Here is a 25357-nt window from a genome sequence, read left to right on the forward strand (position 1 = left end):
AGATTCTTCTGGTCTTGGTATGGTTTTGTGGCCCTGCTGTGTACCCATGTGTCAAAATTGGCTTGGATTTTATGCCCGTTTTCATTTTGAAGGCACAGGGCAGATACATCTGCATTTTGACCCCTAGATTAGTGTACACAATAGATTTTTTTGTGACAGGAATTTTTTTTTAACATCTTTATTGGAGTATAATTGCTTTACAATGTAGTGTTAGTTTTTGCTGTATAACAAAGTGAATCAGCTATATGTATACATATATCCCCATATATCCTCCCTCTTGCGTCTCCCTCCCTATCCAACCCCTCTAGGTGGTCACAAAGCACCGAGCTGATCTCCCTGTGCAGTGCAGCTGCTTCCCACTAGCTATGTTTTACACTTTCAGAACCTTTTTTTTTAGATTCCATGTATATGTGTTAGCATATAGTATTTTTTCTTTCTGACTTACTTCACTCTGTATGACAGACTCTAGGTCCATCCACCTCACTACAAATATCTCAGTTTCGTTTCTTTTTATGGCTGAGTGATATTCCATTGGCAAGGATTTTTTAAATGTCAGTTTTACTTTCTCAACACCATTGTGTCTTAGTGGTTTGTCATATAACTAGAATATTTTTTTTTGGAGATCATTTCTTTGTTAGCTCTTAAATCTGTGATACTGTGTTTTAATTTTATTTTTCGGGCATCAGCGTTTACATGAGAGTTCTGCTTCTGAAGTTTTTGAGTTACTGCTCTTTGGTCCAGCGAGGTATTGCCGACCTCTCTGCTAAATTGCAAAACGTTTTACTAAGTGTCTCGAACTCTGGCAGTTGCTTACTCTCAAGGCTTTGTAAGTTCATTTATAGGGCTTCAAGAAAGCTATCTGTGGTGGATAGTAAGTTAAGGTGACTTGTTACGTTGTAAATCTTGTATGTGTTACAACAAGGGTTCCCTTTTTCAGCTGGAGTTCATATTCTGTTACAGAGGTAAGAAATGTATTCGCATGTCCAGTGATTGGATGATGGGGAGGGAGGAAAAGGTTTCTGCCTTGGTTGCGACATTGTTTTCTCTGTTTTACTTTGCTTTCTACCTTTTCCTTAGTCTATTCTATAAAGTGGGGGGGGGGGGTAAAACGAGAAGTTGAAAATTAGTGCCTTGTGGTGTTTTTGTAAGGACATTAAGTGGTAAATAAGAAAGAAAACGAGTAGGAAGAATGTTGCAGATACAAGTGGAAGTGTAAAATGCTTCTTCCTGGTATATTTACAAAAACAATTCAAGAGTTATTCTGCCAGTTCTTACACCCAACAATTAATGGAAAAATAAGACAACTTGTTTTGTGTGTTTTTGAAATTTTAGGGTCCCTCTTTAGCGAATTACTGAAGTTGAATTTTTTTTAGTGTGGCAAGCATTAGAGAAATTAATGGGCAAGTTGAAACTTAAATTATGCCACATGTAAAATATTTAAAACATTGGCTTTTGCAGATGATTTTTTTTCATGAAATGGATGGTAATTTTCTTCTGAAATTTTAATGGTAAAATATTTTATTGCTCAGGTCTCAAAAAATGTTTAAGAGAATAAACATTGAGGTTTTAAGCCTCTTCTGAACAATTTGGATATCATTTGTTTTTAGATGTAGATCTTTTTGTTTTCTTTTTTAAGATTTTTTTGATGTGGACCATTTTTATTTTTTAATTTTATTTATTTATTTTTGGCTGCGTTGGATCTCTGTTGTTGCGCGCAGGCTTTCTCTAGTTGCTGCGAGTGGGGGCTGCTCTTCATGGCAGTGCGTGGGCTTCTCATTGCGGTGGCTTCTCTTGTCACAGAGCATGGGCTCTAGGCGCTCAGGCTTCAGTAGTTGTGGCACACGGGCTCAGTAGTTGTGGCACACAGGCTTAGTTGCTCTGCGGCATGTGGGATCTTCCCGGATCAGGAATCGAACTCGTGTCCCATGCATTGGCAGGCAGATTCTTACCCACTGCACCACCAGGGAAGCCCGTGGACCATTTTTAAAGTCTTTATTAAATTTGTTACAGCATTGCTTCTGTTCTATGTTTTGGCTCTTTGGCCACGAGGCATGTGGGATCCTAACTCCCTGACCAGGGATCAAACCTGCACCCCCTGCATTGGAAGGTGAAGCCTCAACCACTGGACCGCCAGGGAGGTCCCTAGATGTAGATCTTTTTAAATAAATGCCCCAAAAGGCAATTAGGAGTAATTTAGTTGAGAGAGAGTATAAAATTTAAACTGCTGGAAAAAAGTGAGTGGTGAGAGAATTTGTTTTGGAGTCAGACTAGTAGAGTTAAAATCCCAGACCTGCCTTTATTACCTGTGAGCCTTGGGCCAGTTACTTAATCTCTCTGTCTCAGCTTCCTCACCTGTAGTACCCACCTTGTAGGATTGTGGTAAGGGATAGTAAATGAGAATTCTCTTTGTCAAATACTTAGGACAGTGTTTGCTACAGCATAGTATGTTTTCATTAAGTGTTAACTGTTTTTAACTTTACTGCTAAATATATCCCAAAAAAGCAGTGCTGGATTTTTTTAATGGGTATACAGATAGATTGGGTAAAGAGAAAACAAAATGTGTGAAGTTGAGAGTGGTCTTAAAAGTAAGGCTTACAGAGCCTTACTTTTAAGGTGCAGAGTTAGCGTATACATCATCTATTCAAAGATTAAGTTTTTTGAGAGTATAAGAATATGGCAGCAGAGGTTAAAATAAAAGTATATATATTGTCACATAGGGGAATCTTGTATATGTAAGTAATTGAAATGAACATAAATATTTAAGGCATAATGAGAAATAAGATTGTTCTTATTGGAAATGATCAAGGTAAGAATGGCTTTTTTCTAAAGAATCATGTGGTTGAGCATTATTTTTTATTTATCTGGGTCTTTTTTTAATCATTTTATTTATTTTTGGCTGTGTTGGGTCTTCGTTGCTGTGCGCGGGCTTTCTCTAGTTGTGGCGAGTGTGGGCTGCTGTTCGTTGCGTTGTGCAGGCTTTTCGTTGCAGTGGCTTCTCTTATTGCAGAGCTCGGGCTCTAGGCGCGGGCTTCAGTAGTTGTGGCATGCGGGCTCAGTAGTTGTGGGTTGCGGGCTCTAGAGTGCAGGCTCAGCCCAGGCTTAGTTGCTCCGCAGCATGTGGAATCTTCCCGGACCAGGGCTAGAACCCGTGTCCCCTGCATTGGCAGGCGGATTCTTAACCACTGTGCCACCAGGGAAGTGCATTATCTGGGTCTTAAAAGAAGACTTTCTTAAAGGAGGAGGAAGAAAAGTAGAAGGGGCAGTGCAGAGCTTTTCAATATTTTTTGACCACACCCAAGTAAGAACTACATTTTACATGGAGAACCAGAGAGCCTGTCTCAGGAAGTGAGCAAACAATATTTATCCTACCTAGCCTTACTACTTATAATATACTCTGATATTTTCTATTGCATTTCATGTTTTAAAAAGTGGTGGTCGTGGGCTTCCCTGGTGGTGCAGTGGTTGAGAGTCCGTCTGCCGATGTAGGGGACGCGGGTTCGTGCCCCGGTCCAGGAAGATCCCACGTGCCGCGGAGCGGCTGGGTCCGTGAGCCATGGCTGCTGAGCCTGCGCGTCCGGAGCCTGTGCTCCGCAACAGGAGAGGCCACAGCAGTGAGAGGCCCGCGTACTGCAAAAAAAAAAAAAAAAAGTGGTGGTTGTGACTCACTATATTGATTTCATGACCCACTATGGCTTGTGACTCACAATTTGAAAAATACTAGTTTAAAAGAGTTGACAAGCTGCCAGTTGTCCTGTATTGGACCAACGTCCTGTATTGGACCAACGTTTTCTGTATGCCCGGCATTTCAACTCAAAACAGGGAATACTCTGGTGATCCAGAAAGACGTGGGCCCTTCCTTCCTGGGGTTTGTAGATAAGGGGAAAGAACGACATTCAAGTCTGATGTGACCAGTGTTGTATATGTACAATGTACAGTGTTGTATTTGCACGGTGTACAGTGGGAGAAACGGGTACCTAACCTGTAGTTACTGTTGCTCTAGTGGCTTTTTTTGAGGAAATCGGTGTCTGATCTTGGGATTTGAAGGATAAAGGGTTTCTAAGAGTGAGCCCAGGTTGAAAACAAGAGATGGTCTGTCATGGAATCTGTAAATTTCGTCTATCTGGGGGATAGCAAGAAATATAACTGTAGAGGTGAGCAAGGGGCCAATCTTGCAGGATTTATTGGAGTTACTGCTTATTGGAGTTTAGATTTTTTTAGCTCTTTTAAATGGATGGACAGAATTGTACCTTAGATGATTGACTAAAGCGAGGAATGGTTTGGAAAGGAACAGGGGAAAATAGGCAGGGAGACCAGTGAGATGACTGTTTCAGAATTCCAGCTGTGATGAGGGTGGCCTGGATTAGTACACGGAAAGAAGTGAAAAGGTTTGAGAGAACATGGGTGGTCAGCAGAACTTGGGGATTAATTAATTAGTGTCAGAATATTGCCATAGAGGAATCAAGGGTAATTCCCAAGTTTCAAGCTTGGGTAGCAGAATTGGTGAGGATGTCATTTATTCAATACTTAGAGAAGAGTTTGTGTATGGATATGGATGAGGGGAGGGGTTGTGATGAGTTAAATTTGCATATTTTGAAGTTGTGTGATTCTCCTGAATTGGGTAGTCACTATTTTCATTTGGAGCACCTTTCATTCGAGCCAAGAAACATTGACTACCCACCAAGTTTTAGGTATTTGGAATGTAAAGATGAATCAAGGTGCAGTTTCTGCTCTCAAAGCCTTTAGGATCTGGTGGAGTTGGTAGTACACGTATCCACACAGTTTTCCCATGAGTTATACTCTGATAAGGTTTTTTTTGCTTTTTTTTGTTTGTTTTTTTGTGGTACGCGGGCCTCTCACTGTTGTGGCCTCTCCTGTTGCGGAGCACAGGCTCCGGACGCGCAGGCTCAGCGGCCATGGCTCACGGGCCTAGCCGCTCCGCGGCATGTGGGATCTTCCCGGACCGGGGCACGAACCCGTGTCCCCTGCATCGGCAGGCGGACTCTCAACCACTGCGCCACCAGGGAAGCCCTACTCTGATAAGTTTTAAATGTTTTAGATAAAGGCAGAGGATAGGGATTATTTCTGACAGGATGGGTTTGGAGTATTGGGGGAAAACTTCATATAGAAAATGTATATTAAAATGGGGGTAGGAGAGCATGACCTACCTTTTCTTAGAAGTTGGGAATTACCTGGTGGTCCAGTGGTTAGAACTTTTAACTGCCGAGGGCCCGGGTTCAGTCCCTCCTTGGGAACTAAGATTCCGCAAGACATGCGGTGCAGCCAAGACAAAAAAAGTAGGGAAAGTTGGAGTGGTATTTCAGGTGGAACAAATACAAGTGGTTTTTATGTGACTGGAACAGACCATACGGTGGAATGTTTTCATGGGAGACAGATGGAAAAGGATGTTAGGGTCCTAATATGGAAAGACAAATATGCTAAGGAATTTGACATTCATCTCACCATCTGGATAAAAATTTTATGAGAAGAGTGACATGGTCAGGGAAAGAGTAATGCTAGTGACACTGCACAGGATCAGTAGCAGGGAGGGAACCTAATGGCAGGAAGACTTAGGGTTTGTCATTTATCTCTTGAAATGCACTTATCATTTGTCTTTGAAGTTTTTGGTAAATTGTAGTTAACAAAGTGAACTGTTTATTTTCTTAAGATCCAAGTTTTGTTTACCAGTTGTCATGCATGTAGAAAATGTAGCAGATTTTTTTTAAAAGTCACGCTCCCCTTTCTTTTTACAGATATACAATTTCTAGGAGACTTTTTCTTTTTTTTTCAGAAATGGTACGATAGTTTCACCATCTAGGATCCCCTATAGGCATTCCCTTGGAGCAAACCCCAATTAGGCAAACAAATCCAACCCTCACTGCAAAGCTTCTCTCAAAATGTTACTATACTCGGGCTTCTCCGGTGGCGCGGTGGTTAAGAATCTGCTTGCCAATGCAGGGGACACGGGTTCGAGCCTGGCCCGGGAAGATCCCACATGCTGCGGAGCAACTAAGCCCGTGCGCCACAACTACTGAGCCTGCTCTCTAGAGCCCATGTGTCACAACTGCTGAAGCCCACACGCCTAGAGCCTGTGTTCCACAACAAAAAGAAGCCACTGCAATGAGAAGTCTGCTCGCCGCAACGAAGAGTAGCACCCGCTGCCACAACTAGAGGAAGCCCGCGTGCAGCAACGAAGACCCAACACAGCCAAAAATCAACCAATTAATTAATTTTTTAAAATGCATATTTTGAAAATTAACCTGTACTTTTGCCCTTTGGCTCTATTAGCTTTCACAGTTCACCAGCTGCCAACATGCATAGCTATGTGATCCTGTGAAACTTAATATTGATTATCATCTTCGATCAAATTTGTATATAACCCACAGGTTGTTACCAGTTGTTTTTTGGTTTTGGTTTTTTTGGCTGCGTTGGGTCTTCGTTGCTGCGCGCAGGCTTTTCTCTAGTTGCAGCGAGTGGGGGCTACTCTTCGTTGCGGTGCGCGGGCTTCTCATTGTGGTGGCTTCTCTTGTTGCGGAGCACGGGCTCTAGGTGCATGGGCTTCAGTAGCTGTGGCTCGTGGGCTCTAGAGTGCAGGCTCAGTAGTTGTGGCACATGGGCTTAGTTGCTCCGTGGCATGTGGGATCTTCCCGGACCAGGGCTCAGACCCGTGTCCCTTGCATTGGCAGGTGGATTCTTAACCACTGTGCCACCAGGGAAGCCCTCGTTACATTTTCGTAGTGTCCTTCAAACTCAATATTGTAGTTTTAAGTGTTTATGCACCTTTACTTCCTTGATAGGTGGGTTTTTTATGATTAGGTTAATTCTGCTTCATCTACGGAGTATTAAATACCATTTCTGAAATAAAGTACTGGATGAAAGTTAGGATGGTTATTTTAACCTGATAAGTTCATGAAATTTACAAAATCGCCTCATTTTAAAGGCCACGGTGTTTTAAAACGTCATACTTTGTTAAACACCCAAAACAGCTGAGTTAATGTAAGAGTAGAAGTGCCCTAAACCAATAAGGAGAGATCTTTGTGAGATTGATAGTTTTCATGTCTAGCCAAACTGTTTTAAGAATTATTAGAGTTCTGTAGATTTGACTTTCATCTCTAATCCTTAGTTTTTTAAATCTCAGATCTCTGCCCACCTCATCACTCACCTGGCTCCCCCTCCTTTGAATTACTTCAATTGCTGTGGCTCAGCTTGAGTTGTTCACCTGTCCTCCTTTTTTCCACTCTTCACTTGTCTAGTTCCTACTCGTCCTCTGGTCTCACCACTGGGATGAAAGAAAGGTTTTGAGATCTGGAATGTTCATTTTTTAAAAAGCATTTTTAATGCCACAGAGAAAACTAACTGAAAGGAGGAGAGTTGATGGATGAATTCTGTCTTTTAAGCAGATACTTGAGAATTGACTAGTTTTAGAATAATTCGTATGGGTATTTTGCTTAATGTACACAGTTTAAAACCCAACTGAGTTTTTATTTGAATTCAGCTTACCTGAAGTACAAAAATAAGCCTGTTTATTCAGCAAATAATGTTTGAGCCTTCTAAATGGGAAAAAAATTTGTAACTGAAAGAGGTACTGTTATGCAGTAGAATTAGATTTTTTTTTTTTTTTGGCGGTACGCGGGCCTCTCACTGTTGTGGCCTCTCCTGTTGCGGAGCACAGGCTCCGGACGCACAGGCTCAGTGGCCATGGCTCGCGGGCCCAGCCGCTCCGTGGCACGTGGGATCTTCCCGGACCACGGCACGAACCCGTGTCCCATGCATCAGCAGACGGACTCTCAACCACTGCGCCACCAGGGAAGCCCTAGAATTAGATTTTGAGCCAAAATTATTTCAGTTCTGCATCCTAGTTTGTAACTTTTAAAAATCTTTTGTTTATACTCAGTGCAGTATTTGGGATTATATTGTTAGTAATCCTAATTTTGAAGGTTATACTTCACTTATATATTTCATGGTGGGGAACATTTGTGTAATTTCTCATGTATCGTGGAATTGTCTTGATCTTTTGATTTTTTTGGAAAGGCTAAGTGAGTTGAGTATTTATTTTACAAGAGATGATATAGCTAAATCTGCTGTGAAGACCACAGAACTAAGAAGACAACAAGGGTGACCTACAGAATCAGTATGTAATAATGAAAGGATGTTTTGACTCAATACCAGTTTCCCACATGCTCAATCCAAGTTCGTTTTTGTTTAAATTATCACATTTCTAATACACAGTTCATTGGATAAACCTAATGTATTATGCTAAACTTTTCAAATCAGATTTAATTCTGTCCTGTCAGTCACATTTCATGTCACCGTGTTTGGACTGAATGTACACTCAGATGAAGAAACTTTCCTTTTTTTTTCTTTTTTTGGCTGCTCTGCACTGCATGCAGGAGCTTAGTTTCCTGACCAGGGATCAAACCTGCGCCCCCCCTGCAGTAGGAGCAGAGTCTTAACCACTGGACCACCAGGGAAGTCCCGAAGAAACATTTTACTCAAAGTCATTTTGTATTTGAGCATCTGGGAACCATATATGGGAATTTGTCAATAAACTATTTGGTAGAAGTAGCCTGCCGATGATGTTAATTAGTTGATATTTTAGAAAGTAAGCAGGAAATGTCTTACTGGAGATAGTGTGAGTTTGTTCATTTCAAGTTGTTTCTGATACTGTCTTGAAATGTTTGTCATAGGATAGTTTAAAAGTAATGGGATAAATTTCAGATTTGTAAATGTCTAATCAAAGAGAAAGGGGGGGTCAGCAAATCAAATATGTAAGAACTCACCTTAATATCTAGAAGAAGTACTCGCTGTCATTTACTTTCTACTTCCTACTTCTCAGTCCATTGCAGTCTGGCTTTTGTTGTTACCTAGTTTACTAAATATCTCCTATTACCTATATTTAGTGAATTTTCTGCCGAGCATGGAACACCACTAACATTTCCTTTTGGAAACTGATTTCCAGGATTCCTGGTGGATGGGCTGGGGAATGTTGAATTTTAGCATCCTTTGCAGGTTAAGATCATGTCCCTTAAAAAAAAAAAAAAAAGATCATGTCCCTTAAATACTGGCATTTCCAGTGGTCCCTTTAATGTCTGATGGTGACTTAAGCTCCACATTTCTCTCTCACATTGCCATGTATTCCTCTGATTGCCCATATGGATAACTGTACTCTTAGGTTATCCAAGCCAGAAACTTAGGAGTCATTCTTTTTTTCTCTCCTTAACTCCCTAACTCTAGTCAGAGAGTCTTTTTTTTTTTTTTTTGCAGTATGCGGGCCTACTCACCACTGTGGCCTCTCCCGTTGCAGAGCACAGGCTCCAGATGCGCAGGCTCAGCGGCCATGGCTCACGGGCCCAGCCGCTCTGCGGCATGTGGGATCTTCCCGGACTGAGGCACGAACCCGTGTCCCCTGCATCGGCAGGCGGACTCTCAACCACTGTGCCACCAGGGAAGCCCTAGTCAGAGTCTTTTGATTGGCCTCTTTGATGCCTCTTTAGCAGCAGCCTCCTCACCAGTCTCCCTGACTCTAGATTTGTCTGTCCAATTTATTCTTCATCTCGTTTGTTTCAGTGGACTCTAATAAATGCAGATTTGTTCATATCATATTTCTGCTTAAAATTCTTTAGTAGATCAATTTTCTCTCTACAGTAAAAATCCCAAGCTATTATGTGTAGGACCCTCTAGGTTGCTTCTTTTATTTGTTGAACACGTAAATTTTATTCAACTGATCTGAACTAATCCCTATGAAGAGCAAGTTGAGATGGGGGCCTGAGAAGGTGATTTATTTGAACCTTTATTTTTTCCCTTTCCTTGAACAAAAAGGAAGAACCTGAGGAGCTTAGTAAGAGGGGTGGATTGAGGCTGGTCAGTACTAAAACCCACTGTTCAGTAGGATTTGTTTGAATTATGGCATTTAAATTTCTAATTATTTTTCCCTTGCATCTTCATACATATTGCTTTTAATTTGAGACTTGCTTTTCCACTAGTTTTAGTCCATTGGGTTTTATTTGCTATTTATGACAAACTGGTTAAATACATAGTCTCTTATTTTTAGTAGCCTTTTTCCAATATGCTGCTCGTGAGCTTGCGGCCAGGCTTTTTTCTGGGAAGCCCCTTGCAGAAGGACCTAATGGGGAAAGATTGGAAATTTGATGGCTAAAATAAAATCCACATATTAGGTTTTTGAGCTTTAGTACTCTTAATCCTACCAGTATAGAATTGATTATTTACAGTTCGAGTAGTTTTTCTTAGTCTGGAAATACTTAAATTTTGTTTAAAAAATTGTTTTCTCAGTTTAAAAATGTTTAGAAAAGTTATAGTTCTCATAATGTTGAATAATCTAAAACAGCTGCTAAAAATGAAGTCTGTTTGCTTACTTACATAGAAAGAATATTCTGCTGGGATCCAGGGACTTTATAATAGAGTCCATACTCAATAACAAAATAGTACAATCTTAGGGAAGCTAGTGATGCATCAGTTACTGCATCTATAATATGAGAGAATCAGTAATTTTCAAACTTGGGCCCTCCCTGGGAGGGGCAGTGTTCTAAGAAGCCTGAGGAAAATCCATCTTCATTCTCCCAATTCCTCCTCACCCAATATGGTTCTGCTTTTTATTCTGTCTGTGTTTCCAAATAAACACTACTAGATGATCCTAACGGATCCTTTGCTCTGTCCCACCTGGTGTATATAACTTTTAAAAAGGGGGTTAATAAATTTACACATTTTTTATAGATGCATAATTTATATGCTTTAGAATCTATTAAAATATTTAAGACCCATCTCATTGGTTCTTAAAACAACTCCATGAAGGAAGTAGAATAAGTTTTACTGCCTTCTGATAGAAGAAGTAACATGAGCTCACATTTGGAAAGTAACTGGTAAATGAAGTCAGCTTGTAGAATTGGGTGTAAATCCAGGTACTTGGACCCTTTGAGCTGTGCCAGGTTAGATACCAGTGATGGCTGATGGCATTTAGGAATCGTAAATGTCCAGAACTTCGAGGCACAATCATAACAGCTTAGGAGTGATAATGACAGTCAGTGATATCAAATGAAATAATAAGGTCTGCTTAATCATGGGTCAAAGTATATATGATTTTTTATATAATCTTCCAAATCTAATTAATATAGTCATTGAAAATTACAAGTTTTAAGGAAAGGTTAAGAGAACTTTTATAGATTTGTGAACTGCCAATCAGATAAAAATAATTATAGTATGCAATTGCAGAATTGCTGGAAATGTTTATTATCAAATTTACTCCTTGAGCATGTGCTAGGTGCTATGGGAAATGTAAATATCTGTTAAATGAGACCCTTATCTTTCAAATACTTATGATTTGCTAAAGAAGTAAGGTGCACACAAATACTTAGCTATAACAAAAGATAGAAGATACAAAGTGCATAGTTGAGGTTGTAACAAAGTGAGCCATCTTAGGAAATAGTATTTGAATCTGTCTTTGAGTTGAAACCTGAGTGGATCTTTTGTAGTGGACACTACAATTAAGTCTGTTGAAAATACAGAATTGCCATTAAAAAACAACCCTATAACCTTTATTGTCAAGGTCTACCAATGCCAGCCTTCCTGTCTGCTTCATAATGGAGCCTAACCTTGTAATGAGATGTTAAATGTTTTGCATAATAAACATGAAACAACAACCAAGTGCAGCAGATTTGGCTGTAGTACAGGTTAAATTAAAATCCTCAAGACTAGAGCCTGGAGTAAGACTTTGGTATTACTGAAGTTGATTTTTCCTCAATGGACTCTATATATGTGGCTGTTAACTACTTCTGAAGTTGTTAGAGGATTAATGAGAATAATACAGTTATTGAGGAGCCACAGAGACAATGCCTGACACATTGAAAGTGCCTGAAAAAAAATTGTTCTTATTATTATGAGCTAGTCTTATCTCCTAATAGAGTGATGATTCCACTAAATAATAATAGAGGTAACATTTTCATAGTGCTTAATATATGCCAGGCACTGTTCCAATTACTTATATTAACTCATTGAATTCTCACAAATAACCTGTGAAGTGGGTACTTTTCCTGTTACACAGAGGTGGAAACTAGGTTCTTTAGAATCATCTTGTCTGGTTCTTTGAAAAACTGTTAGAATTTATTGATTGATTGATTGCCATGTTGGGTCTTCGTTGCTGCACACGGGCTTTCTCTAGTTGAGGCAAGTGGGGGTGACACTTTGTTGCGGTGCGCAGGCTTCTCATTGCAGTGGCTTCTCTTGTTGCGGAGCACGGGCTCTAGACATGCAGGCTCAGTAGTTGTAGCTCGCAGGCTCTAGAATGCAGGCTCAGTAGTTGTGGTGCACAGGCTTAGTTGCTCCACAGCATGTGGGATCTTCCCGGACCAGGGATCGAACCCTTGTCGCCTGCATTGGCAGGGGGATGAATAACCACTGCACCACCAGGGAAGTCCAAACTATTAGAATTTTGATTGGCATTGCATTGAATCTAGATCAATATTGGGGAAGCATTGAAGTCTTTATATAACATTGAGGGTTTGTATCCAGACACTTGTGATTTTGTGATGTTATTTTATTTATTTAGGTGGTCTTTTTTTGACTGCTTTGGGTCTTCATTGCTGCACGCAGGCTTTCTCTAGTTGTGGTGAACAGGGGCTGCTCTTTGTTTTGGTATGTGGGTTTATCATTGCGGTGGTTTCTTTTGTTGCAGAGCATGGGGTCTAGGCACGCGGGCTTAGTTGCTCTGCGGCCTGTGGGATCTTCCTGGACCAGGGCTCGAACCCCTGTCCCCTGCATTGGCAGGCAGATTCTTAACCATTGCACCACCAGGGAAGTCCTGTTTAAGTGGTCTTTAGTTTCACAGTTTACACATATTTTCTAATAACGTTGTCAGATCTTTTTTCCCCTATTGTGTTTTTAAAACTTATTTCTAATCATTTTTTGCTCATGTATAGAAGTGCAATTTAATTTGTCTGTATTTGTGGTATGTTCAATCACCTGGCTACCCTCTCACTATTTCTACTTCTTTGCCTTGGGTTTTCCATGTTGACAGTTAAATCATTTGCATACAATAAGTTGTGTCTCTTCCTTTTCAATCTTGACTCATGAGTGTTTCTTATATTATTTCTTTGGCTAGAGACTCTAGTTCACACTGAATAGAAGTGGTTGTTATGGGTATCTTTGTCTTGTTTCGATGCTAAAGAGGCTACTTTTAATGTTGGTCCATTATCCATATTTGCTGTCAGTTTTTAGGTTTTGGAAGAGACCTTTTTATCAGTTTAAGGAAGTTCCCATCATTTTTTTTTTTTGTCGGTACGCAGGCCTCTCACTGTTGTGGCCTCTCCTGTTGCGGAGCACAGGCTCCGGACGCACAGGCTCAGCGGCCATGGCTCATGGGCCGAGCCGCTCCGCGGCATGTGGGATCCTCCCGGACCGAGGCACAAACGCGTGTCCCCTGCATCAGCAGGCGGACTCTCAACCACTGCGCCACCAGGGAAGCCCCATCATTTTTTGTTTGTTTGTTTTAATTTTTATTTTATATTGGAGTATAGTTGATTTACACTGTTGTGTTAGTTTCAGGTGTACAGCAAAGTGATTCAGTTATACATATACATATATCCTTCTTCCCATCAGTTTTTTTTTTTTTAATTAATTAATTTATTTTTGGCTGCATTGGGTCTTCGTTGCTGCGCATGGACTTTCTCTAGTTAGAGTGACCAGGGGCTACTCTTCATTGCAGTGCACAGACTTCTTATCATTGTGGCTTCTCTTGTTGTGGAGCACGGGCTCAGTAGTTGCGGCTCTCAGGCTCGAGAGCGCAGGCTCAGTAGTTGCAGCCACGGAGCAACTAAGCCTGTGGCCGCAACTACTGAAGCACCCCTGTTCTAGGGACTGTGTGCCACAACTACTGAAGCAGCCCACGTGCCTAGAGCCTGTGCTCCACAGCAAGAAGAAGCCACCACAGTGAGAAACCTGTGCACCACAAGGAAGGGTAGCCCCTGGTCACTCCAACTAGAGAATAGAGAAAGTCCATGTGCAGCAACGAAGACCCAATGCAGCCACAAAAAAAAAAAAAAATTGTGATTGGGTATTGACTTTTAGCCAGTGCTTTTATTATAGTCATTGAGATAGATATAATGTTTTCTTTCTCCTTTGTTACTACAGTGAATATGCTAACCCCCTCCTTCTGGATTCCTGAGATGATCCCAACTCGATCATGATATTACATCTATAAAACACTGATAAACTTGATTTGCTCTTCGTTTTTTTTTCTTTCTTTTTTTTCTTTTCTCTCTCTCTCTTTTTTTTTTTAAAGGATTCTTGCTTCTGTGTTCATGACTTCCTTTTCTTTTACTGGCCATATGTGGTTTTCAGAGTATTTCTATTTTCTAGAAGTGTTTGTATAAGCTTGAATTGTCTTTTCCTTGAAAGTTCAGTAGGACATGCCTGTAAAAATATTTAGTTCTGGTCTTAATGGGAAAAATTAACCAATAAGTCTTTAATAGTAATAGGATTATTCAGGTTTTCTCTGTCTCCTTTTAAAGTTTTTTAAATGAGATAATTCAATTTAGTAGAACAGTAGAAAGAACTCTTATGTGCCTATTACTACAAGTTACTGATCATTTTGTCCACCACCCCCCCACACACCCTTTTTTTTTCTGCTGGAGTTTTTAAAAGCAAATCCCGGACTTGTCATTTCAGTAGAAATACTTAAATATATGTCTCTTAGGACTTATTTTAACTTAACTATGCTATTGTCATACCTAACAAAATTAATAATTTCTTAATATTACCCACTATTCAGTCTGTATTATCCTGATTCTCTTAAAATGTATTTCCAGTTAGTTTGAATCAGGATCCAAACGAGGTATGTTTGGTTGTTGAATGATAACAGCTTCTCTCATTCTCTCTCTTTTTTTTTTTCCTTCCCCCTTTTATGCCATTGATTTGTTGGAGAAGCTAGGACACTTATCCTATATAATTTCTTTTTAATTGAAGTTTATTGAGTATTTTATTTTATTTTATTTTTTATTTTTGCGGTACGCGGGCCTCTCATTGTTGTGGCCTCTCCCGACGCGCAGGCTCAGTGGCCATGGCTCACGGGCCCAGCCACTCCGCAGCATGTGGGATCTTCCCAGACCGGGGCACGAAACCGTGTCCCCTGCATCGGCAGGCAGACTCTCAACCACTGTGCCACCAGGGAAGCCCTATTGAGTATTTTATGAGGAATTTATTCATTTTTCTTTCTTCAGTTTTTTTGTGTGAAATTGATTAGTAGGACCACTTTCTCTTTTTATTGTCTTTTTTCCTTAACTTTCCCAGAAGTTTATCTTTTATTACTCTTTTCAAGGAACCAAATTCTGATCTTGTTAATAACCTCTCAGTTCTATCTCCATTTTTCTATTTTTTTAATTGCTTTTATATTTGATCATCTTCTTCTTACTGTTTTTTAACATAATAACTTGGATACTTGTTAATTTCAAGCTTTATTTTCTAACATAAACCTTTAAGTTTTGAAATGTAGTATTTTTATTATTTCTCAGTTTGTGATTTCTCCTTTATCACTTACGTATGTGTGTATTTTGATTTTTGATTTTTGATTAATTTTTTAAATATTATTTATTTGGTTGCACTGGGTCTTAGTTGTGGCAGGCGGGCTTCTATAGTTGCAGCTCACCGGCTCCTTGGTTGTGGCATGTGGGCTCCTTAGTTGTTGTTTGTGAACTCTTAGTTGTGGCATGTATGTAGGATCTAGTTCCCTGACCAGGGATTGGACCCGGGCCCCCCCTGTGTTGGGAGCACAGAGTCTTAACCACTGTGCCACCAGGGAAGTCCCTGTGTATTTTTGATTTATTTTATTTTATTATTTTTTTTTTCTTGGCTGTGCTGTATGGCTTGTGGGATTTTAGTTCCCTGACCAGGGATTGAACCCAGGCTCTCAGCAGTGAAAGCACAGAGTCCTAACCAATGGACTGCCAGGGAATACCCCATGTGTATTTTTTAAGTTTCTAAATAGGTAGAGATTATTTTTATTTTTTCCTAAATGTTTAACACTAAAAATATGCTGATGATGGAATGTTTCCTTGTATACTCCAGGGGGAAAGTAGAATGCAAAATTGCTTAAAAGTATATATGGGGACTTCCCTGGTGGCACAGTGGTTAAGAATCCGCCTGCCAATGCAGGGGACACAGGTTCGAGCCCTGGCCCGGGAAGATCCCACATGCTGCGGAGCAACTAAGCCTGTGTGCCACAACTATTGAGCCTGCGCTCTAGAGCCTGCGAACCACAACTACTGAGGCACGTACCACAACTACTGAAGCCCGCGCGCCTAGAGCCCGTGCTCAGTGATGAGAAGCCACCGCAATGAGAAGCCCACGCACCGCAACTAAGAGCAGCCCCCACTCGCCGCAACTAGAGAAAGCCGGTGCGCAGCAATGAAGACCCAACACAGCCAAAAATAAATAAATAAATAAATAAATTTTATTTATTTATTTAAAAGTGTATATGATTCCAGTATTGTGAATTACGTAAATAGGAAATAATGAAGGAAATATATCATTATATTGATATTAAGCAGTTGCCTTTTGAGTAGTGATGTCAGGTAAATTTTATTTGAAACCTTATTCATATTCCACAACTATTCATAAGACATTTTATTTTTATGATGGAGGGGCACATGATTTTTCCAAAGGAATTGAATAATTCTGTAAAAATCTGGACTCTAAATCATGTCCTGAGATCCTGGGGTATAATTCAGTTCAACTAAAATATGACCAGTTGCTTATCTCTATTGGGCATTAGGCAAGGAGTTGGTATGTAAGTGGTAAAACATGTTATTCCCGGAGTTACAGTCTGGGTGCATAGGTGGGGTGAGGGGTGGTGATGGGGAAGAGATGGCAGGAGAGGAGGAGAGAAATATAGACACACATGTTAATTTCAGTGCCATGATAGAATGCAAAAGAACAGGAAGGACACATAGAGGAAGAATTGCACTTATGAACCAAGGGTAATTGGACCAACACGATCATTATTAGAGTGGTATCTTGTCTTTGATGGATGGGTTATTTTTAATAGGATTATCAGTTATAGATTCAAATATATTTAATTTTTAAATACCCAGAAGTGTCCTTTTAATGTTAAAACTACTTGGAGAATTAAAACTCAAAACACCTCAATCTGTATAATGAGTTAGTACTGTCAACAGGTCGACCAAGGGACAATTTTGCACCTCCAGGGAACATTTGGTGATATATGGAGACATTTTTGATGTCACAAATGGGTTAGAGCTACTACTGGTATTAAGAGGAGAGACCAGGGATTTGCTGAGTATCTTACAGTGCATAGGGCAATCTCCCCCTCTCCCCAAAGAATTATCCAGCCTAGAATGTTTAATAGTGCCAAGGATGAGAAACCTAGGTTAATCCATAATTTTTGCATCCTCTTTCTCAGGGATGGGGCAGAGGTGGAATGGTAGTGGTTTGTCAGTTGTTGAAGAATCTAGAGGCATGGTTTTGTATCCTGTTCAGCTAGATTTTGGTTAAGGAAAACTAATCTGTAGTCTGAAGTCAGGTCAAAGCAAATTCATTCAGCTTTGTAGCAGGCACTGTGTGATGGGAATTTGGTAAAGTGGTAAGCAGCTCCTGTCTTCCTGGAGCTTACACTGAATGGTTTACAAAGGGGAGATCTTTTTTATCAGTTGTCTTTTTTTATTATTATTATATTTTAAATCTTTTGTTCTGAATTTATTTTGTGTGTAGATAAGTTATTTTAAGCTCTTCTAAGGAATTCTGGAATAGTATACACCTTTTTTCTTTTTAATCTATTTTTTATTGCTTTGGGTCTTCGTTGCTGTGCGTGGGCTTTCTCTGGTTGCCTCGAGCAGGGGCTACTCTTTGTTGCGGTATGCGGGCCTCTCACTGTTGTGGCCTCTCCCGTTGCGGAGCACAGGCTCCAGACGCGCAGGCTCAGTGGCCATGGCTCACGGGCCCAGCGCCTCCACAGCATGTGGGATCTTCCTGGACGGGGGCACGAACCCGTGTCCCCTGCATCGGCAGGCGGACTCTCGACCACCAGGGAAGCCCAGCAGGGGGATTCTTAACCACTGTGTCACCAGGGAAGTCTGGTACACAACTTAATTTTGTATCTTTTGCATGACTGTCAGTACAAACTTTTGGCAACTCATGTAATGGGTGTGTGTTCCCCCCATGTAAGATGTATTCCCCTTTTCTCTGGTCTTGTTTTAGGTACAGTCTATAAGTGTTCAAACTTGTTGGCATGACAATAATTTATATATATTTATATATATATATAAAACACCTTTTTTTTAGTATAATATGAAAAACTAATAAAAATAGTATTCCATGGAGTGAGGTTTAGAAATGATATTTAATGCTTATCAAGAACAAAGTATAGAGAACTTTGTAATTTTGACTCTGTCATACTTTAACCTTTACCTTTCCTCTTTGTTTTTAGATTTTGGCTCTCTATTTGACTTGGAGCACGACTTACCAGATGAATTAATCAACTCTACAGAATTGGGACTAACCAATGGTGGTGATATTAGTCAGCTTCAGACGAGCCTTGGCATGGTACAAGATGCAGCCTCTAAACATAAACAACTGTCAGAATTGCTACGTTCTGGTAGTTCCCCTAACCTCAACATGGGGGTTAGTGGCCCAGGCCAAGGCATGGCCAGCCAGGCCCAACAGAACAGTCCTGGATTAAGTTTGATAAATAGCATGGTCAAAAGCCCAATGGCACAGGCAGGCTTGACTTCCCCCAACATGGGGATGGGCACTAGTGGACCAAATCAGGGTCCCACACCATCTGCAACAGGTATGATGAACAGTCCAGTAAATCAGCCTGGCATGGGAATGAACACAGGGATGAATGCTGGCATGAATCCTGGAATGTTGACTGCAGGCAATGGACAAGGGATGATGCCTAATCAAGTCATGAACGGTTCAATTGGAGCAGGCCGGGGGCGACCTAATATGCAGTACCCAAACCCAGGCATGGGAAATGCTGGCAACTTAATGACTGAGCCACTGCAGCAAGGCTCTCCCCAGATGGGAGGACAAACAGGATTGAGAGGGCCCCAGCCTCTTAAGGTAAGTGCAGTTCTGGTTTCTGTGTACCGTCAGTATGTTTTTCAGTGCTCCAGTGATGGAGGAGGAGGGCTTGAGGTCAGTTATTCATTTATTCTTTACTGTTCATGTTTAATCTTCTTACATCATGTATCATTTCCCACATATTATATGCCAGGGATCTACTGTGTTGTCACAAGTTTTATGAAGCTCTTATATTAAATGTAAGTAATACTTTTTTTTTTTTTTAACAAATGATTGCCAGCTAATTCCTGTTCCCTGTGGCACAAGTATTAGAATATTTTCATTTCATTTCTAATTCATCTCATTTTAGCCTTCATAGCCTTCCTTAAAAAAAAAAAAACACAGTTTTGAGATAGCCAGCATTATATTATCTTCAGGTAGACTTTATTTGTCTACCTGAAGATTGCTTGGGATGTCCCTGTTTTTTAAGAGATGTGTTATTTTTTTTTCTTAACGGTTGATGGAAATTAAGATGCATTAGTTTACTATAAAGCCTCAACCAACATTCCAGGTCTTCCAGTTATCCTGATTTTGGCTGTTATTTGAAAGGTTTAGAGAAAAATAGGTTTTGTGTTTCATAGAGGGGCCATGCGGTGTGAATTGTTCTCTTGGCCTTCCCCATCCCTGGGCCTATCCTGAGTGCTGTGTTGGCTCTCTTGCTCCATCTTCTGTTCCCTGACCAGGGATCGAACCCATGCCCCCTGCAGTGGAAGCGCGGAGTCCTAACCACTGGACTGCCAGGGAAGTCCGAAAGCCTTTTCTTTTTTAAAAAGCCTACTTTCTTAGCCTTATTAAGTAGAGAATGCTAAATATATTTTTAAAAACCTTTTAAATGTGTACTCTGTATGTATAATTAAGATGTTATAAGCATATGTTGGATGTTTATTCCACCATATTTTTCATACACATTTTATTCCTTTTTCTTAAAATGGTATCACACTATGGTTGCCAGTGCCTGGCATGTAGTTAGTAAATACTTGTTGAATGAAAGAGATGGCTTCGCTTGGAAGGTGATACTAGAGATGGGAGAGATTTTCACAAGGAGTCAGGAGCAAGCTTGCTCTGTAAGAGGAATAATTTGAGCAGGCATTGGGACTTCTATATTCCTGAGAATAATGATGGTGAGAGTTCAAGGATGAAATGAAGACACACGGATGAATTGGGAGTGGGGGCACTGAGGTCACATGTAGATAAATGAAAGCCCTTAAATATTTTTTTTTTGCTACAGGATAAAGAATATTGACATCTTGACTTAGGAAAAAATTCTGTTTGGCATCACTATCTACTCTATAGGTTCTCCCTTTCTGGCACTTTTATGTTGCTGTTTTGATGTGGTTTACTTAGAACACTTGGAGTGAGAACCAGAAACAAGAAGGTAGAATATTTATTAGGTACCTCTTCTAGATTTCTAGGAACCTGCCTGTGAAGAGTCCCTGCCCTCCTGATGTTTATATGGGGGGTGGGGGGACAGGGATGACAGACATTGAAAGTTTCACTGATTGAACAAATATTTACTGAGTCCTAGCTTGCTTTTTTTTTTTTTTTTTTTGCTGTACGCGGGCCTCTCACTGTTGTGGCCTCTCCCGTTGCGGAGCACAGGCTCCAGACGTGCAGGCTCAGTGGCCATGGCTCACGGGCCCAGCCGCTCCGTGGCATGTGGGATGTTCCCGGACCGGGGCACGAACCCATGTCCCCTGCATCGGCAGGCGGACTCTCAACCACTGCGCCACCAGGGAAGCCCCGAGTCCTAGCTTTGATGCTGAAGATAGAGCAGTGAATAAACTCACTTCATGGAACTTACTTTCTTTTTATATATATATATATAAATTTATTTTATTTATTTTTGGCCGCGTTGGGTCTTCATTGCTGCGTGCCGGCTTTCTCTAGTTGCAGCAAGCGGGGGCTACTCTTTGTTGCAGTGCGCGGGCTTCTCATTGCAGTGGCTTCTCTTGTTGCGGAGCACGGGCTCTAGGCACATTGGGCTTCAGTAGTTGTGGCTCGTGGGCTCTATAGAGTGCAGGCTCAGTAGTTGTGGCGCACGGGCTTAGTTGCTCCGCGGCATGTGGGATCTTCCCGGACCAGGGCTCGAACCCATGCCCCCTGCGTTGGCAGGCAGATTCTTAACCACTGCTCCACCAGGGAAGCCCGGAACTTACTTTCTAGTGTACACATAAGATATAAATTCATAGTGTTCCAGGTAAGTGCTGTGAAGAAAAATAAAGGAAGGAAAGGCACATTGGGAGAAGGCCTAGGTTGAGAGTGGGGCACTGTCCTACTTCTAATCTAAATCACAAATTTCTGTATCAACATTGTTTCAGGGACTGGATATATAGCAGTAAATTAATCAGACAAAAATCCCTGTACCTGTGGAGCTTATATTTTCATGGAAAGGGGCAATTCAAATATAAAAACTTAATTATTAAAATATTTCCTTGTTTTAAATGAAACAAGGAAATCCCACCTATATTTTATATTTGAAAGTTGATGTAAATTGTTACTTTTGGAGCTCTTCTCTTAAAATTAACATCAGTTTGTGATGCGCTTTGGCATGTGATATTAAAGAGTGTTTAACCTATAAATTTTAAAGTAAGAGCAGTGATTGATATGTTGCATCTTTGTCTTTCTTGTGTGTTCTTGGATAGGCAAGGAGTGAAGCAGGTAGGAAGAGCCAGTTAAGAGGGTATTAAGTATAAGGCAGGGAGGAATAATCCATGTTGAGAGAGAAAAAGACAGATCTTAATGCCATATCCTGATGGGTTCTAAAGCGGAGGATCTTATTCCCAAATTTACGATCTAGATGGGTGTGGTTTTAGGTGTACAGTATCAATTTGAAAAATAGTCCCTGTGGGGTGATGACGCCCCCCTAAACTAAGGCAGTGGTATAAGAGTAATAGGACTGAGTCTAGAAAACGTTTAAGATTGGTTGTCAGTTCTGTTCTGAGAGATCCCTGTAGTCTTCCTTGTTTATCATTGTACGTGCTGCCCTGCCCCTGCCATGGTTAACATAGTGCCTGGCGAATGACTTGGATATAGATGTATTTATCAAATCTGATAGGCTGGAGGACATGTCAGGATGTTGTTTAATTTGTTATTATTTGGTGAATCACAGAGTCACATTTTCACATTTAGTATCGGTGTGCACTACTGTTGATGCCTGCAAGTCTTATTAAGGGATTTTTGTCCCTATGTTAAATGTTCCTAAACTGTTATATTTGTTGTATATTGGGCACTACTTTTTTATTTGTCAGTGTTTGGTACCATGGTGTGTCTTATGTGTTCCTGTGTTCCTTTTAATGTATTGAACACTAAGAAACAACCTGTAGTGTCAGATTTATTTTTAAAGAAAGATAAAATAGTCCCCTGCAGGCCCTTTGGTTTTAGTTGCCTAGGACTGTGGCTTCCTGGTCCTCTGCCTTTTCAGTTTAGGTGGAGATCTGTATCGCTGCTGTTCAGGTAGGTGGTAGTTAACTAGTTGGACATCTGGATCCCATTAGCTATAGAGAAGGGAACAAGATCAAATAACTAACTACAGTGTAGCAGAAATTAAGTACAGTATATTCCCTTCCTATTCTATTTCGCGGGGGAGTAGTGGGGGGTGGGTAAATAGAAAGGGTAGCGGTGGGGGGGGGGGGTTGGTTGCATTTCATTTTCTAACACTGACAGCAGAACTCTGAGGGAGATAGGTAAACAAAAAGCCTGAGAGAGTCTTTGTTGGTCAGAGTGACCAGAAGTGTCAGGAGTGAATTACTGCCAGCTGACCCGCAGTTAGTGCAATCTGTATATTTGAGACCGTAGTCTGCTACAGAGTGAACTTGGAGTTTCTAGGTAATGCATTGTGACTGAGGGAACAAGCAATGTCAGGAATTGGTTGAAACTCGGTTAGTGTAGGCAGTCAAGGCAATATCCATGTGAACAAATGTGTGAAGGACCAGATTCTACTAGGATGTGTTTGATGAAGGTATTAGCTTATTAACAGGAGACATCAAGGCATCTTACAAATCCCAGCATTTTATCTATATAAATTATGGACTCTTAAATGGCTTTCGTTTTATGTCTACCATGAATTTCCATGCTAATAAGAAATACAAGTAAAATACTCCTCCAGGTGTAGGTGAGCATACTATTGGGACTATATTAGTATAAATATTAGTACTTTAAAAGCAATATGTAGGGCTTCCCTGGTGGCGCAGTGGTTGACAGTCCGCCTGCTGATGCAGGGGACACGGGTTCGTACCCCAGTCCAGGAAGATCCCACATGCCGCGGAGCGGCTGGGCCCGTGAGCCATGGCCGCTGAGCCTGTGCGTCCGGAGCCTGTGCTCCGCAACGGGAGAGGCCACAACAGTGAGAGGCCCGCGTACCGCAAAAAAAAAAAGCAATATGTAGCAGCAGCACTCCCAGCCACATTGGAAACTACCAAAAGAAACCTGAACTTTGCATTTAAGCCTGTTTTTGTATTTGATTTTCTGGCCAGATTCACGTAGGAAATTCCAGTTATTGGAGACTGAATAAATTTTTTACTCTGGATGCTTCCCATTCATGCTGCCTCATTTTTTTATGCTTTCACCCACACTGTGCCACTTCCCTCAGTCTCGTTCCCTATCATCATTCCTGCCTCTTTGCGAATTTAATATTTTATTTCCTTTACACGTTAGCATTCAGGAGTAAAAAATAGGAAAGGAGGGTGTGCCACTCAACTGCCTAGTTGTAGGGAAAGGGAAAATCTTAAGCAAATGCTGGCGATTCAAGAAGCATGATGCTCTCAGGTTTGCAAGTTAATGGGTATAGGAGATAGGATACCAATGAGAAGTAGTCAGTTCACATGAAGATCATGAAAGGTCTGGTATACCGTGGTTTTCCCCCTTTATGAGTAGAAACCAAGTGAGGACAGAAGGCAAGAAAACCTGTTAGTCACAGTCTACAAAAGCTGTGATGAAGAGCTTTGTATTAGGACAGTGACAGTGGGCATGTATACATGGGAATGATGGGGATTGGGTGGCTAGAGGCAGAATTTGAAGGACCCTTCGATAGAATTGGATCTCTCTGAGAAGGATATAGAAATCTAGTATGGCTCCTTTTAATTGGACAGTAGCTGTAGTGTCATTAGTTTTCATTCTGAGTGCTTGCCTAGTAGGTGATGATTGACTTACAGTGGGGTCTTATGTGGAAGGATAGAATTGTAAGTTGCATCATTGTTATCAGTAAAACATTTGGTTTTTGAATAATTAATGCTCTGTTCAAGTTAATCATTATACAGTATGATGGTTCCACATGGACTTACATAAACACAGGAAAAAACTTACTTTTTTTTCTTTTTTCTTTTTGGCCATACTGCACAGCATGTGGGATCTTAGTTCCACGACCAAGGATCGAACCTGTGCCCCCTTGCATTGGGAATGTGGAGTCCTAATCACTGGACTGCCAGGGAATTCCCGAAACTTACTTTTTAAAGTACATAGGGATTGCACATACACTCAGATTACTTTAAGAGCCAAGAAGGCAATTTAATAAAGCAGCTAGGTGTAAGACAGCAAGAAATGGTGCAGACTTTGAAGTTTGCATGCTATACCTAAAGGATTCAGATTGAAAAAGTTTTAAAATCACTGTTCTATCCTGTCCCTAAGTAAAAAAGTACATATCCCCCCAGGCTACCAATCTTCTACCTTTTATATAAACAAAATGCTGGAATAAGCATTTTGATATATCAAGTTCTCTAATATATTTAAGGATTAGATGGTTTATTGAGTTGAATTGAATTTATTAAGTTATAGTTTGCACCTTAAATGAAAGTTATTTAGTGCATTAAAAGTGGAGATGAATGGCAGAGCCTGCTTAGTAGATATAGCTAAATGAAGACGCTTATACATTTTTCTAAAACGTTTATCGCATATTTACAGCAAACAGCTCTAAATTTACTGTACCTCAGGCCCCTAGATTATAGTCTGTTTATGTATACAGAGAGTTTCTTTTAAAATTGTCTTTGTAAATTAGGAAGTGGAAAAGGAAAGGAAATAGTAATTTCCTATTAGTGTGGGGAATAAGATTTAATTTCTCTTCTGTTTCTTGTTCTTAGATGGGAATGATGAACAACCCTAATCCTTACGGTTCACCATATACTCAGAATTCTGGACAGCAGATTGGAGCCAGTGGCCTTGGTCTACAGATTCCGACAAAGTCTGTACTACCAAATAGCTTATCTCCATTTGCAATGGACAAAAAGGCAGTTCCTGGTGGAGGAATGCCCAACATGGTGGGTAGTAATCTGTTTACAAATTT

At 40.7% G+C, this 25357-nt stretch overlaps 1 protein-coding gene across 1 annotated transcript in view; it reads left to right on the top strand.

The window, feature by feature from the left end:
* EP300 (E1A binding protein p300) overlaps positions 1-25357 on the top strand; it is a 74363-nt gene that overhangs the window by 4565 nt on the left and 44441 nt on the right. The window contains exons 2-3 of the mRNA XM_004279520.4: positions 18446-19083; positions 25155-25331. Coding sequence (XP_004279568.2) covers positions 18446-19083; positions 25155-25331 — 815 coding nt within the window. The remainder of the gene's footprint in view (positions 1-18445; positions 19084-25154; positions 25332-25357) is intronic.

This window comes from Orcinus orca, chromosome 11 (assembly GCF_937001465.1).
Source record: "Orcinus orca chromosome 11, mOrcOrc1.1, whole genome shotgun sequence".
In the NCBI taxonomy this organism is placed as follows: Eukaryota; Metazoa; Chordata; class Mammalia; order Artiodactyla; family Delphinidae; genus Orcinus; species Orcinus orca.